This window comes from Perna viridis, chromosome 12, assembly GCF_037379345.1.
Source record: "Perna viridis isolate PV_CMFRI_1.1 ecotype Kerala chromosome 12, ASM3737934v1, whole genome shotgun sequence".
NCBI lineage: Eukaryota > Metazoa > Mollusca > Bivalvia > Mytilida > Mytilidae > Perna > Perna viridis.
Window position 1 is genome coordinate 16,068,645 of NC_142456.1, and position 17,893 is coordinate 16,086,537.

General features: G+C 33.3%; 1 protein-coding gene across 1 annotated transcript; it reads right to left on the bottom strand.

The window, feature by feature from the left end:
• Positions 1-3,857: 3,857 nt before the first annotated feature.
• LOC148601443 (uncharacterized) lies at positions 3,858-12,467 on the bottom strand. Its single transcript, XM_088555344.1, has 8 exons — positions 12,235-12,467; positions 10,314-11,358; positions 9,293-9,585; positions 8,103-8,240; positions 7,722-7,820; positions 6,177-6,268; positions 4,498-4,651; positions 3,858-3,883 (listed from the first exon to the last, which is right to left on the bottom strand). The coding sequence occupies exons 1-8, from the start codon at positions 12,392-12,394 to the stop codon at positions 3,858-3,860; spliced, it is 2,007 nt and encodes a 668-aa protein (XP_088411470.1). The 5' UTR covers positions 12,395-12,467.
• Positions 12,468-17,893: the final 5,426 nt, after the last annotated feature.

A 17,893-nucleotide genomic window follows, 5' to 3' on the forward strand; every position in this document is an offset into this window, starting at 1 on the left:
GATAAAACAAAACTTTTTTTTTAGGAAAGTGCAGTCTGTGTTGCAGTCGATGTCATATTTTTCATGACGTAATGATAAGATCAAAGCTTATTACAATATCACAAATGTCTCCCATTTGATGTGGACATGGTACAAATGGAAAGAAATCGATTTGAAGACAAAATGTTAGACATTTGTTTTAAGTTATACGAACAGCTTTTTTTAATCGGGACTCTTATTAACTATATTGAAAATTTATTACATAACCACAATGAAAATATATATAAAATGTTCAATCAGTCTTTTTGTTAAAAGCCTTTTTGTCCGAATTTAATTATGTGACAAATCTTAATTTTTTCGACGTTGGCCATTGGCTACTTTCTTGCTTACGGTTGTAAAATATAACAACGAATAGTATTTTTACCAAAGTATGTTCACGCTTAAAGGACTGTATAAATATTCAGAATATCACGTTTATTCTAAAAAAAAATAATGAATTTTATTGTCTAATAGTAGATAAATACGCACGCATGTTGTGATGTCACGTTGTCTTTTTCTCCGACGTTTTCTATATGTTGCGTGCTACCCAGTCTTTATCAAAAGCTTTTTTCGTTAGCTTTGAGTGAACTAATAACTATGAAATTTTGAATTTTACATGTATATATTCTGCAGATAGTACAAATTATGGTACTTGGTTGAACATGTATTTAAGTGCAGCATTTTGTCTCTGTCTTACCAAAATGTCACAACATCAAAAATTTGTATATTTTATATATTCACGCGTACACCATGCCAAATTCGAACGAATTGTTCAAAAAGGCAAATGGTGTTGATTTGATTTCTTCTTATACTTAAAAATGTATTCATCCACCTCTATGGTTTTATCATTGCATTTTTTTCTTTGGCTTAACAAATGGGTTTACCATATCGGGATGTAATCTGATCATTTCAATTGACCAAAACGTACGAAAAATTAATATCGAATCTAATAATTAAGTAATTAAACATTTCGTGTGTTTTATTTTATGTAAAAAAAATAAAGCACACTTCTTTTTACATGTAACAATTATAGAACGATGTACGTCGCAATACAAGAAAGACGTCAAATTTTGCCAATTTCGACGTTACCAAAAATGACACTAACACGATACGCTACATCTAAGAGTTCTCAGAAATATACATTAAGGTGAAATGGTCGATCCACAGGAACATAAGCAAACATATCCTAATGGCACAGAAAAAGCGTACCATGTACATAAATACGTTTAAAGGGCATTCGAACGTGTGCAGCGATAATTTCGATCAATATTGCATAAATAGTATTTTGTAACCGTTAAAATTACAAGAAGTGTGTGAACCTCTTTACGTTTGCATGATTTGAGACACTCAACTTTGCACTTTCCTTTTAGAGTCGGCTTTAAGATCAATTTTTACATTTAATTAGTGGTAAGGGAAGTTATTGGTCATGGTTTGGTTAATGCATAAAATAAAAATGAAAGTAGTTGGGTCATTTGCTTACGTTCAGTATAAACGAATCATCATCCAACGATTGACCAAATAGGCAATTTTAATTCTTATCACAAAACAAATCCTTAAAATGTATATTTCGTTTTTCTTACAGTCTTTATTCGGTGTAAAATTGAAATTGCAAATGGTTGGTTTTTTTGGGTTTTTTTTTTTTGGTTTTTTTTTAATCATACATTCTTACGATACTAGTATGGTTATCATTTATTGGAAGTTAAAAGGGAACTATACTATACTATAATCATGCAAGCTTTAATTATTACTTTTTATTGACATTATCTGTTGAAAATAAATGGAATAAAACTAAACATTCAGATTTACGCCTTTAATCGACTCGTCATTTTGTTGAAAGGATAGAGGCCATGTTTTCATGATATTAATACAGTTGTTGAAAGTATCACCGACGCGGCCTTAGAATGTCAATAACAAATCCTATAATACAAATTCTATTATGACGCGCTTCAAAGCTATTTAGACCACAGCCATGGTAAAAAAGTGATAAACACATGACCAACATTTCGTGCAACACATAGACTGCGTCTATTAAAAAATATGAAGAAACTAGTCCTATTAGAACCGAAATAAATCAAGAAACTCGATTATATCATTGGATGGCCATTTATATCGTTATTTAACCACTAACTGTCGCTTGGGGTAAAACAATGCGACACAAATGGCCAACCCGTTGTAAAACAATGATAAAATGGAGTTTACGTGATTTATTTAAAAGACATACACTGATAATGTTAATAAATGAAACAGTGAAACCTATCTATACCAAGCCCTTTCGGACTGACGGTTTTGTTCCATTTAGGCAAGTAGTCAGTTTGCAGAGGTTCAAAACAAATTAACATTGAAGATAGAGATTTCATATGACTGATTTATTTATGGTTTTGTTCATACATTTTCACTTTATCAAGTAACTTAAAGTCTGTTTAATCAAATGAGTTATGTTCATTCATACCACACCTTTGTTACACATGAACATGCGCATTGCCTTTTCGGAAATTTACTTTTACAAGCTTCTCCATCATACTGATTTTTTTTCATCAAAACTCAAAGCAAAATTACTCACATCCGATTACTCATTAAAGTGACATTTATCATCCTTGCGGCTATCACCATTCTTTTGAACTTTCTCCAAATGGCATGAAAACTATGAATGGGTACTAAGAACATAATTGTTAAAGGAACGTTTAAACGAAAAATCGTGTCCGTCTTTTTATGTGGGAAGTAACACGTCCAATAAAGTCTATAGAAACTTTAATTACGGAAAGAAAATGTTTTAACTTAATATATTTCATAGCATACCAGTGAAAGTAAAGTACAATTTTTGCCAATAATAGATTTGTTAAGCAAAGGGATAGTGGAAAGTTGTCTCCAGTCTAAATTTTTAGTGTTCAAAGATCATGTTGCCAAACGCGAAGAAATGGTAAGGAATCATCAGGAATTATACTGATAATATGAATCTCCGTGGATAAAAAGATGATGTTTAAAAATACAATAAATGATTTCTTGAAATTTTGACAACTTTGATCGTGGAAATGCTTGGTAGTAAACAATTTATAAATTTACTTGTAAAACTCTTGTCACTTTAGCAAAATGGCTAAATTATGGAGTGCATTCCAGAATATTCGAAAGTTAAAATCTCTAGCTAACGTACCTTAATTAACACAATATGGCCTTGATTACCATGATCTGTTTCAAAATAAATATGGAGGACAACTGATTCTAAATGCACTACATGTAACACACAGACCATGAAGTCATTTTCACTATTACATGTATGAAAAAAGACCCGACGAATTGCGTAGTAACTCAGCATGAGAGTTAATTTGTGCGTTTTCATGTGTGTGTGCGATAGTGTGTTTTATTTTGTTTTGTTTTTGTTTTTGTTTTGTTTTGTTTTGTTTTTGTTTATTTGTAATTGTTTGTTTGTTTATTTATATGCAATAATGATAGGAGACAGGTGTATATTTGACATGTTTATGCATTTAGCAGTTTTCGGAGCAAGAAAAGATATGTTTGGAGTTGAATTATTTGGAAATCGTGCTTTGATGCATAAAATATGCACTTTTGCACTTAATGTTTTGTTTTGTTTTGTTTTTGTATTTGTTTATCCGTATTATATAAGCTGATCGAAATTGTGTATCATGCGAAAAACAACTGTTTTCCAACTGCCAAATCCTCGACATGTTGAAGTAAAATTTCGCCGAGGGTAAACTAAAAACATTACAATTTTCCATCGAAAACATTTTATGAAGTTTTATTTGAATTAAAAGACATGAATTTCATGTGAAGAAGATTTAGTTGTATTAAATTCTGGCGTGACCATTCCACAGTAGGCGTCCACGTTAATGAGGAAAGTAGGATTTTAAACCTGAAATATTAAAATCAGTTTTTGGGTTAAAACACTCCTGAAATGTGAATTTTATTCTCATTTCTAATATCAGTTCTCGCATATAAAAATATTCTCTTACTTTATGTTATACCCGATCGGAAGCTTGATGCAGTTTTATGAATAAAACAGTACATGTTGAAGTATTTCTAGACTACTGAATATTCGAAACAATTTATGGAGATAGACCTAGAATTAGGGACACACGTCTTACAAATCATTTGAACGTTATCATTCAGCATTTTACGTCAATCGCATGTAAGCATCCAAGTAACTGGGACTGATTTCATTCTGTTTCAAAGAAAGCTTGATAGGTTTGGTGAAATTTTAATATGATACAAACATATCACTGATTTTAAGAGTTTTATCCCTTACATATATAGAGGTAGGTCTACCCCTTTAAGAGAAATCATAACAAAGTTCAATTGTACAGGTTTATGTATTCACGAGCAAATAAAACCTAATCAGCACCACAACCTTATTTGTAATAAATTGAAACCACTTGAAATTCGGATCAAGCGGGTTCCGGACTTCAATTTTAAACGCTGTTTCTGTGTGTTTGTACCTACTGACATGCTGTATAACATGTTAATTACCTCCTGATTTTTCCGAGTTTTGATAACCCAGGTCAGGCGTCGACGTATCTGAGCCGTCTGACTCATTATAATTATCAGATTGAAACCCATCCCTGTGCAGCAACCAATATGTGCGAACAAACCCACGGAAAGCACACTGCACTTCCTGGTCTTGCTGAAAAAAAAACACTAGTATCTGATCAGTAATTTAGACGGATTCTCTAGATTTTGTTTGTATTTCAAAGTGTATTTATCATTTTCCTCGGACACATATGAATGTATGATGTTCAAGAGTAATCAAGGTAACCAAGATTCTAGCGGAAATCAAAAGAATGTAATCCAGGGACAAGGACCAGGCATGGAATTAGACAAACACAACAAAGAACATAAATTAACAAAACTAATACATACAAAGTAACAAAAATCAATGAGCAACTCGGACTCTACTGAAAACTGGGTGCATGGACCAGGTGCACCTATAGGGTAAGTGTCCTCTGCTTTTCTAGAAACACCCACCGAGTTGCCCATAAAAAGTCAAGTCCAGAGTAGACGACAGAGGAAAGGTGTTTCATTGTGCAGCTGGATACACCATAATGACCCACGAGTTCATGATGACAAGTCCAAGGTAGACGAAAGAGGAAAGGAAAACTATGACCCGTTGAATAAATCAGTTTTCATGGTGCAGATGGATACACCATAACGATCCACGAGTTCATGATGTTAAACATATTATTTTTATGGCTTCCATATAAAGCTTTAAAAGTGCATGCAAACTATTACCTTAGAATTTGTTATGGCCAAATAAGGAAGTAGACTATTAATTGTTCAAAGAACCAAAGAATATGAGCCATCCACGCGTTTTACTGTCTGGACAGTCTGATCAGTTGTCTGCAGACACAAGCGTCATTTCGGCATTTTACCTACCCACCCGTTCCCATTATTTTAGTACTCAGTTGACTTAGGTTCAATTAAGAAAGTAGTTAACATACCATCTTCGCTGTTTCTTAAATTCTTATTTTGTTTTTAGGATAATTTGGTAAATTCTGATTCTTTGTCATAATTCGCGCAGAGTTTCTGCTTATAATAATTTCAATCTAGTACAATGCTTTCAAGTATAAACACAAGTCTTATAATTGCTAAGTTAACAGTTTTTATATCATATATATATTCTGTAATTCATATTTTCCTTCTACTGAACAGCATTTAAAGAACATGCTAATTTTCAATTAATCAGTGTATTTCCAAAAATACAGCGACGAAAATTGTTGTAAATGATTTGCTACTGTCGTCGTTGTCGTCGTACAACTGAGTTCATGTATATGATATGTTTCTGGTATTTTATAAGATTTTAACAAATCACAAATACATGTGAAGGTCGATAACTCTGACAATCACATATGTTAGTCAGACGGCTTGTGATATTGAAGGAATCTATAAAGTTAGGCATTTCGTTGTAACATTCAGAATTTAATCATACATAATAATCCAGTTTGAAATTCACACAAATTGCACATTTCACGTAAATTTCTATAGTGTCATTTATATGAAAAAAAAATGTATTTACTCGATTTCGGTGACAATAATATAAAAACTACACGTGAAAATAATGAATGTGAAAATAATCTTAAGGTGTAGAGCGTTTCTTTTAGATAAGTTCCATTGACCATTTAAAATCAAACAAATTGTTCTTCTAGTCTTACCCTCATGACATCATCCTTTCTTTCTTCCATCACAAAACCTCCGAGTACTTTTAATATATCTCGGGTGGTGTTACTTATTTGTATTTTATTTGCTGAAATAGAATACCGATATAAGTGTGTTGTCCGGCATATTATACCATGTGTGTGTGTGTTTGATGTTTTTACGTTGTTTTTCTTAATTGTTGGTTTGTGTTTTTTTTTTTTTTTTTTGGTTTTTTTTTTTGGGGGGGGGGGGTTTTTTTTTTTTTTTTTTTTTTTTTTTTTTTTGTTTTTTTTTTTTTGCTTCTTTTTTTTTTCTTTTTTTTTTTTTTTTTTTTGGTTTATTTTCCTGTTGACATTTCTTTAAAAGCACCTTTGAGTGAATTCTATCTCCCAATACAATACTACAAACATTGTATAGATGATAAGTGGGTCACACGTCATCAAAAAAGAACGGTAATGTAAGAATAATGTTCATACAGAACCTTATAACATACATATAAAAAGATAAATTTTGAAAGTAGGATGATTTTCTTTACAAAAATGATAGTGTGCTCTGACTCACGTACGCACTGAACAAATTGACTGTTAACTGCTACACAAAATTGCGAATAACTGGTCTAGTTTTTCTCATTATGTTTAAATTTTCGGTTTAGCACCTTAAATTATAAAAAATAAATACATCGAGCTTGACCTTTCTTTCTGCACTACCGTGGTTTAGTGAATCATGCAGCTATCCACATAGCTGATTCGTGTTAAACACACATGTACACAATGTTACATGCCTTAGACACATTTAACACAAAGATACATGTTAATTATTAGCGCATACACACACGCACATATATATTTCCGTTTTGTTTAAAAAATATAAACGTACAAATACTTGAATCAAAGATTAAATTGTAATTTTTAAATTGTATTTAATAAATAATTCGTGGAGGGGATAGATTTGTACTCATTTTAACATGGGTACGGCATTTATATTCGATTATTTAACAACGAGCGACAGCGAGGTGTTAAATGAGAATATAAATGCCAAACCCATGTTAAAATGAGTACAAATCTACCCCCTGCAAGAAATTATTTCTTTTCTAATATAACAAATACGGTAATTTTTGTGACAAAAATTTCCGTAAGCGTATCCAAAATAACTGTTCGCTTAACCTCCCCCGTATGGTAGTTGGATTAAATGTGTATATATATGTCATCGTATGTGTTAAATGTGTGCATTTATATAATGGGCTTCAATTTGATAACCTCTCAGCCGTTAAATAATCGATTAAAGGTTTTCAAATGAGTGTTTTGTCTCGAAGCGACAGCGAAAGAAAAGAGACATGCAGTGCGCAGATGCTTAAGGTGGGGTTATACTGATGGACGATATGAGTTCGTCATATTAGAATGTACATTAATATTTTTTTATTACAAAGTGTATACGCGTACAATATTTATACACCAAAAACGCCGACGACTGGAAGTAATACGATAATTATGATTATAGTTACGAAGCTATGATATTATGTTCACAAAATTCTAGTTTGAAAAAAAAAAGAAAAAATGCTTTACCTCGACTACGAGACTCCATCTTAGATGCAATACTGACAGTCTCTCCAAACAAGCAGTAACGCGGCATTTTAGTTCCTACAACTCCTGCTAAAACTGGTCCTTAAAATCAATATGAAAAAAAATCACAGAATGTTTTTTTTTATTGCATTTGCAGGTACGGTGTTAACAACTAAACATGTCGATAATTTAGGCTAATCATAAAAATGTGATAATCAGAATCGTTTTGATTTAGTCATTCAAGTTTTACCAAAAAATATCACGATCGTAAACTTTCCATACCTACATCACTTTTTTTAGATATGTTGTTCCTGAATCGTTGAGAGTCGTGATAATACTGTTCATTATTTTTGTCATCTTTAAAAAAAAAACAAATTTCCCTACCTGAATGAACACCTATTCTAATTTTAAACGTTGTACCAGGCAGGTGGGGTATTTCTAATCTTTTGATGTCGTCCAACAAATCCAGACCCATTGTAGCTATCTCTGACGCATGCTTTCTTCCGTTACGCTTTGGTACCCCTGAATACGATAATAGAAATGCATTACTAGATGTACATGCATAATGTATAACTTACGAATTATAATGCTACTATTGATAGCTATAGGCTACATACTACCTGCTAAAAATTAAAAGAATATTAAATGGGTCCAAAATATGCCTTATTTTTTTTTCTTTTTGTTCACTTTGTAATAGATTAAGCTATTAACTGTAAGTGTTTGTAAGAATCAGGCAAAATGGAAAAAAATTAGAAACACGCATGGCAGAACATCACCGATCTCACAATGTAATATCACTAAAGGATACTTTCTCTATTTGTAAAGACCATTATTTCATATCTGCACCGTTGGATTAGCTCAGAAATTGTTCAATAGAATCATAAAAAATGAGGTTTTTGACAGAGTTATGTGCCCTTGAAACGTTCATTTTCAGTGCATTTCAATGAAATTGTAACTCAATGGTCCAGCATGATATGGAAAACCTTGTCAATCAAAATGATGGGTTTTTTTAATACCAGGTTTCCCCCACTGCCTGGTTCTTATAGGGACTGACACTTAATCATTTGACCAAGATTGTGGTTTACTACTTGCACCCAAATTTGATGCACATTGTACTTTTTAGTAATTGCTAATCATGCACACGCAATGTATTACATTTTAATCAATTGCATGCATTTTTTTAAATTTTGCTTTTTTTCATTAATTCTTGATATTTCGTGTGAATGTTTAGTTTTATTCTCTTTTTTACGCTCGTGGGGGGTCTTTTAAATTTGAATTGCGATTTCGATGGAATACTTCGACACATGTATTAATGTATGATAGTTATTCTGATTATTTTGATAGTTATCTCGATAGACTGAAAGAGAAAATCATTTTTTTTGTAAAACATCGTTACTTTTCAAAACTTCTTTCCTATTTGAACAACATGATAAAGGCGAAAACAGCATTAGAAAAGGTAATTTCCTCTTCGTTGTTTTGTAAACAAAATATCATGCAATAAACAAGAAAATGTATTGAAAATCTTTTTCATAATGGAAGGGCATGGACCACAAATAGCTGAATTCTAACCCTACCTGAAACAACCATATATGCATCTCCAATTGTCTCAACTTTGTACACATCATAAACTTCGATTCTGGCATCAAAGCACGAGTACAAATTATTGAGCATGCTCACTACCTGTAGTGGCGAGCTTTGTGCGGAAATGGACGTGAAGCCGACGATGTCGCTGAAGAAAATTGTAGATTCTCCGTACTGTTCGGCATCCACCTGCTCGCTTCTCTTTAATCTTTCTGCTACCGACTTCGGTAGCATTTGGTATAGTAATAAGTTAGTGCGTTTCTTTTCTTTGTTCAGGGCTTTTGTTCTATGTAAAAATAAGAAAAAGATAAATGAATAAAAGTCATGTTTTTTTTTTCCACTTAGACCTTTTCGAGTAGAATAAGAATTATAAACGTAATTTCAACCCAACAGTGTAAAAATTATCGGTACTATTTCATTCATAAACAACTTTTAAAAAAGTATATAATTTTGAAAAGTGTGTGCTATCACTATTATCATTTCAGTTCAAACCTTTTTTAATATGTTTTGCGTTTGCCACTTATTTGTATTTTGACTTAAAGTTTACATCGATTATTGATTATTTTTTTCTGAAAAGGCCAAGGTTTTATGACTGGATCCAGGGAAGTTATGCATTACTAAACATTTTGTTTTCGTACTAGTACGAACCACGAAATTGATGGATTGATTTTTTTTTGTAATTATAGTAATTATTCGTTCATAGTCTACATTGTGATAAATTATCAACACAGTATACCGGTATTGGGTCATTAATAAAGGTTAATGGCGTCCTACTTACCAGACCATTCGGGCAAGTTAAAATTCTATAATACTAGCCTAAAATACAACCGAACTTGGACTCTATCAGGGGCAAATTATTTGGTTCTAGAAGAATTATGATCTAATCGACCATAAGAAAAGATGCATTACACCATTTCTACAACGTCTAATTTATGCAAATTTATGCAAATTTAATTCTACAACGTCTAATTTATGCAAATTTATGCAAATTTATGCAAATTTAAAATCCACTACCTGTTTGAAATGGAAATCGAGTATTTCTGGATTTCTGATGTCAGAGAATACACAGCAAACACAATCAGTGGACATACAATCAAAATAACCCCAAACACAATGCAAATAGTGATCACACTTTGTAACTCTTCCTCTGAAGCTTTTGCCAAGCTCTCGTCAATGGTTAGAGCCAATGCATTCTGCGTTCGTGTCAAGACGCCTTGGTATATGGTCATGTTATCGAACCATCTCTCAGCTTCCGATATTGACGCCTGCGTACTTGTATAGTTATTTGTTTTGATCCTGTTCCGGTAATTTTCTATTGGTACAATGACTTCTGTATTTTTCTCAAGTTCTGAGTTATAGATATCAAAAGCTATTTTTGAATAAAAGCGAGCCGACTCGAAAGTGACGTTTGCTCTGTCTTGGTTCTCCATGAATAAAAGATACTTCTCCCTCGTCTGAAATCCACCGGTGGCGTAGAAGGATACACCAAGTGCTCTTTCTCGACCAAAAAGCTCACTTGAAACAATGATTTCTTGATAAGCAACCACATCTTTCCATACAGACCCAGTGCTTGATTCGCTAACTGCATCATACAGCCACTTCAGAAGGACCATAATGCTGTTCGAATAGAAATCCAATTCGGTCTCTACCGATTGATTATAAACATCAAGTTGATACCGATGTTTATTTAAATAGGATAAAAACCGTTCCCGAGTCTCCATTTCGCTGATGATGTCATCGCCTCTTGGCCATTTCGATAAATTTTGAATTGCCAGATCAGTGTCTGGATAACGTTGTAGAAGAAAGTCTTTTGTTTCCGGTTTGATATTACTCACATAAAGAGCGCTCATGTCGCGTTCGAACTGTATCGTTCGAAGTAAAGCCCCGAGTTCGATACTGAAAAAGAGTAATTCCCGTACATTGGCGGAACTAATGTAATTATGAATGGCAGTGGCAAACGTGTTTGCCGTCATTCCCGTGATGACTAAAACTGGAATCATGACAACTGACAACATCTTTATCAATTGTTTTCTCTTTCCAGCGTCAGTGATTGGGTTCCCTACAAGAAAGAAACAAAAATAAATAAAAGTGCTAGTTGTGTATACAGTACAACCTACTGCTTCCTATGACTTTTTTTTATGAGAGTTCATCTTCGACAAGTGGTTACAAACGTGTATTGAAAACAGAGAATTAATGTGGACAGATTGTATGTTAAACTACAGATTTTGATCATTTTCCTGAAAATTTGGATTTGTTTTCCACTACTAAGAGCATCACACCTCGTTGCACCATCGTGTCAGAGTAAAGTTGAGGTGGCGCTAGGGAAAACGTTTGCTTGTATTAAAACCATGTAACCTCCTTAAAACAACATCATATCTCGTTGCTTTAAAGGAATACCCATTATTGCCGAAATTAGTAGGTTTGGCGTTAGGAAAAATATAGAGCATACGCTGACATATATTTGGCCTACTTCACGGACCATTTATTTTCTGTTGATATTTCAGGCGATTTGTTTTGACGGTGTTGTCAATTAAGAAATCCAGTCATTGGCAAAAAAAAAATCATATTTCATCCTTGTTTAAGCCGATGTCGGAGTAATCCTCATTCTGATCCGTAAGGCTAAAATCCCAACTACGGAGACAATGCCGATCGATAGCACTGTCATAGCATGTTCACATGTAGGCTAAAATTTGCTAATTGTTTTTCGCTTATTCGATAGGTATTCAACTCTTCAGATAAAGAAAACCAGGGAATTAGTGTTTACACCAGTATGGTAGGCGTAAACAAGATCTAAGACATAACAAAATATAGCAGGATTAGCAGTAATAGTTGATCAACATGCCTTAGTTTATTTTAAAAAAAAAACTTATCCCTTATCCAATAAGTATGATGTGGCGGACCTTGCAAGGTTTGTATAAATCCAATACTTGCTTACCTCTACAAACAGCATCACATCTCGTCGCTGCCTGCCTCATGTTGAGCATATCCATTATGGTCGAGTTTAGTTGAGATGGCGTTAGGGAAAATATAGAACTGGCAGTGGACGGCCGGTGAGGAATGTCTATCTCTACCGGGTTCACCTTTCCTCCAGTCATCTTGTATGATAGTATTTAAGGTATACGTATGATAGACCTATATCTAATAAAATACAAAAAAGACAAAAATAAAAAGAAATAAAAAGCCAACTTTTATATCAGTCAACTTAAAAGTAATTTATTTTTCTTTTAGGATTTGAGCTCAGTGTTTCTGGTTACACAAAAGGAAAACGTTATTTTTAGTGTGGAAGAATTGACCGTGTAGTTCCAATTTGATTGGTAGTGTGAGCATGCGGAATTTCTCCGAAAAGTAAACAGTTATATTTGTAAATATTTTCGACCACGAACAATGTACAACATCACGAATATATTGCTTTTTTATCGTGGCCACACGGCAGCTAAAGGTATTAACACTAGAGCGAATGAACAAAAGAGTTCAAGGGCGGATCTCCAGGACCGTTTGTTCCTATGTGACCAGATTCTGCAGAAAGTTAACTAAATTTTCCATCAAAAACCCAAGGGGGGGGGGGCTACAAACTCCTGAACATCCCCCCATTGAATCTATTAATGAACTTAATGTCATGCCAAATTAATCACGTTATAAAACATACAAAAGTACAACAGACAGTAACTGATACATTGATTTAAGAAGAGTCGTGGCAGACAACTTGTCATGAACATTGTACTAAACCAACATTCTTAGTAAACTGATGTCACATAAGCACCAAACACAGGCGAACTTACATGTACATGTACATACTTTACTAGAACAAAAAGATGTCACATAAAAAATACATGTAGAGCACAAGGCGAATGAGTAAATGTTTCAGTGCCCAATTTGATATGACCCCTATACTAGGGGCGAGTGATAAATCTAATGCTGCTTTCACATGGATAGTTTGTACCTTTTGAAAACGTATCAAAAACGCATATAGCGTTCATATGTCAACTAGCGACGCACAATCAGCTGAACCGCATTATCGGAAACTAACAACGAATGCAATTCTTAAAACGTTTTAGGGTGCACTATACAGTTACATTAAGACGTACTGTTTCGCACACCAAGTTACCCCGGTCAAATTTTGTAAAACTTAAAATTAAAAGTTGAGAATTGGTGGATATATTTTTTAAATGTAGTTAAGCATTTATACATAGACAGATGTAATATAGGTAATGGTAAACAGGTGTAATTTAAAGGAAGAATGGTATCCGGAACGTTTCAGTCCCCTGCCGTATTAGGTTCTCTCCTCAGCATCAAATGGCTGATTTTCAAAATACCTTATTTCGCACGAACTTTTGGAACTAAAATTGTGAAAGAATGAATCGAAAAGGGTCTTATTATTTTTACCCTTTTTCCAACTACTCCATGCTTGCTTTCATCCTGTGGTAGTGTCTAAGTGCCTGATACTTTATAAAACACAGTAATTGGCTGCTAGTTTTGGAAAGGCACCCCTGATTTGTACTAAAACTCAGTAATATTTTTTTTCAGTACGTTATCATAGCTACTGGATTTTAAAACAATAATAACTAAATTACTTGTAAATGACTTGAACCTCCACACACCAAGGATTTCAAAAATATGCACTTTTTTATGACAAAACACTAGAAATTTCTGTGCAGACTGCCTCAAAACAAGATGAGACCAAATATTCAGAAATGACCTAACTGTATTGTACTGCCTTAACTTAAATTTTTTTTTCGAAACGTATTGAACTGTCGAGGGGATATGTCATTATGAACAATTCGTTAAAAACAGGGGCCATGTCAATGAAAGTATCCTAACATATCTTAAATCGTGTCTCAGAAATGAAATTAGGATGGTCTTAGGACATATCTTAGACACTTCGTACAGTGTAAACCGAAGCTTTCTTAGGATGATCCTTACTATGATCATCTTAACACGATCCTTTGATAATGCTATGCTAAATTGTGATTTAATGTCGGATAATTATTAAGTACCACTCCACATAAGAATCATGCAAAATGTGATTCATGGTTGAAAAGCCTACATAGTTTTATTTTATATAACATGTCATAGTAAACAGAAAGTAACATGTGGTTTTTCATACAGCTCATGTTCATAGGGAATAAAAATTATATAGAATGCACTGCAGAGTTCAAAATTAAGGGAGGTAACTCTGTAAATGACACTCATGTACAATAGAATCTATTGGTTTTTCAATGTTGATTATCTCTTAAAAGCAGGCAGATATGAATGAATAATACCACATTTCACAATATAGACCCATAAGACAACTTAATTACAAAAATAAAAATATGTAGCCTTTTTGGGGTTCTATCATATTTTTCAGATTTTGCATGATTCTTACAAAGACAGCTACTTAAAAACTAAATGCTGAATATATTGATAAGGGATATATATCAAATTTATAAGATATATAAAACATGGATAATTTTCTACAAAAATAAATACCATTAATACTACAGTACTGAATTTTTTGCCGTTAATATGATGTACACTAATACTTACCTATGGTCAATTAGAGACTATATTTTCGAACAGATGTCTACTCGATACTATTACCTTCAGTTTCCAAAGTCGTTAAACACGTATTTCACGAATGAGTAATAAGAAAAGTAACTTTTTTTTTCGGAAAGTGTAATTCAAATTGTATTGACTGAAGTTAAGAATAATTAGGCAACAATATTTAACAGAGTATCTAAAAAAAAGATGATGTAGGAGAATATTTGCCTTTTGTAATGTGATGCCGTAAACAGTGGTTCTGTCTATTATACTTTATTTCGTCTAATACTATCTCCTCGTTGTGTTGTCTGAGATATATATACACACAACCGTCATGTTTGTTGTTAAATAGCACGCCACATAAAAATCATGCAAAATGTGATTCAAAATTAAAAGCCTACATATTTTTATTTTTTATTTATTGTTTAAAATGTCAAAGTAAACAGAAAGTAACGTGTTACCTTTCATATTACCCTTGTTTATAGGAGATGGAGATAAAATTATGTAGAATGCACCGTATAATTCAAAATTAAGAAAGATAACTCTGTAAATGACACTAAAATAAAATAGAAACTATTGGATTTTCCATGTGGATTATCTATAAAGACAAGACAGATTAGAATGAATTATAATACATTTCATCATATAGACCTATAAAGCAACAAAATATGTCGCCTTTTTTGAGGTGTATGACGTTTAACATAATTTGCATGACTGCTACTTAAAATATTCTTTCAGCATGTGACATTTTAAGTTCATCTTGTTTTAAGTGTATCTTAAAATCACCTTAGAACACCTATCGAGGTATTCTAACTTTAGGATAAATTTAAGGACGCATCTTAATTTGGAGACTTTTGTTGACATGACTTAGGAAAAGGGTGTTTTTTTAAAACCATCCTACGGCACGTCCTATTCCTGAGAGAGCTTCGTTGACGCAGGCCCAGGTGCTTACTATTTTAACAAAAAGACCAAGGTTTTGTCACCAAGATTAATCAAGGAAACCAAGATTCTAGCGGAAATCAAAAGAATATAATCCAGGGACAAGGACCAGGCATGGAATTAGATAAACACAACAAAGAACATAAATTAAAAAAACTAATACATACAAAGTAACAAAAATCAATGAGCAACTCGGACTCTACTGAAAACTGGGTGCATGGACCAGGTGCACCTATAGGGTAAGCGTCCTCTGCTTTTCTAGAAACATCCGCCGAGTTGCTCTCAAAAAGTAAAGTGAGGGTTGACGAAAGAGGGAAAGAATACTATGACACGTTGAACAAATTAGTTTTCATGGTGCAGATGGATACACCGTAACGATCAACGAGTTCATGATTACGACCATAAAACTTCTGTAGTGATGACTTCAATCTTGTAGTAACATAACCCAGTTCCAGAGGCCTAATTATAAAAAGTCTAGCACAGTACAAAAAGTCATAGTAAACAGAAAATAATGTGTGGCCTTTCATATTACCCTTGTTCATTGGAGATAAAATTATAAGGAATGCACTGTATAATTCAAAATTAAGGGGATAACTAAGTAAGCCTATCAATACTATGTTCACACGGATGTTTGATACGTTTCGAAAACGTTTGAGAGCTTCTGCGTTTTCTGAAGCGTATTCAGCACCTATACGTTTAATCGGAGTATGTGAAAGAGCTACATTGCTTTAGTTCTTTTTGTACTTTAAATTGTGCTACGGCAAATTTCAGTTTATAATATATGATCTACCAAGACGTGCTTCAAAGCTCTTTAGAGCACAGCCAAGGTAAAAAAGTGATGAACTCATGACCAACAGTTCGTGCAACACATAGCCTGCGTCTATTCAAAAACATGAAGAAACTAGTCCTATTAGAATCGAAATGAGTAGTTCTCGCTCAGAGGGGCCTGACTATTGGATTGCTGAACACCATCGGGGTCCACCACTACATGTAGTGGTATCGTCCCGCTGGTTTTTTTTAATTTTAAAAATACTTATCATATAATGCACCGAAAATTGTATTAGGAAGTGGGTGGGGACTGGAATCTTTTTGAAAAAAGAATGTTCCAAACTTTGGTAAAAATGTTCTTACTCATCCATTGAAAAATGCGAAATATTGATTTCCATCGCTGCTGAATAATCAATAAAAATTTTGCGTTCGCGAGAAAAAAATTCTTATCCGACGTGAAATCCAAAACCCCTTCCTTCCTCAAGATCGGTGCGTAAGTATTGTAAATTTCGGTAAAGAGAGAAACTGGACCAATGGAATCTCTGTTTACATGACAATAAAAATGTATTTTCTATATTTTACAATCAAAATAAATAATTAAGTATAGATTATTAAAAAGTGAACCAAGTTATAGAATAAATACTCACGATTCAGTACGCTTTGTAATTCTAGTCTTCTTGCAATTCTCAGAGGAGGGAGTTACCATGCAAACGGATGCCACCATTACTATACAAACAGAGAAAGTGTTAATCTGATAAAAATTTTGATATCAATTACCGTAACAACAATGACGACTACACGTATGATAGCACAACAATGCCAAAACAAAAGTCAGTAAACATACTTACAGTTTCAGATTCCCGTCGAATATATGTTTTGTTTCACATTGTAGACGTGTTTCCGCGTTCACCTAATATCAATGCAATGGTAGTTGTAACGTGTTCATTTTCCCACAGTTTTCACTATTCAAAAAAGGGTAATTAAGGGAACCAAGATTCTAGTGGAAATCAAAAAAAGGGACAAAGACCAGGCATGGAATAAATGCACACACAACGAAGAACATAAAATAACCAAAATAATACATACAAAGTAACAACAGTATTACTAAATGAGCAACTCGGACTCTACTAAAACGGGAAACGTGAACCAGGTGTTCCGGTAGGGTAAGAGTTCTCTGCTTAAAGATATGTGAATCAGCCTGTAAATATTCTACATTTATATTTATGCACATTGTGCATATAACTCCTTGGCAAATAATTACATGTATTGTCATCAGAGTTTCTGTCACCTCCTGTTCATAAAATATTCTTGCTTAGATTTTATGGAATAATTTCATGAGAAATAGAGTTTAGAGAAAACATTAAAAT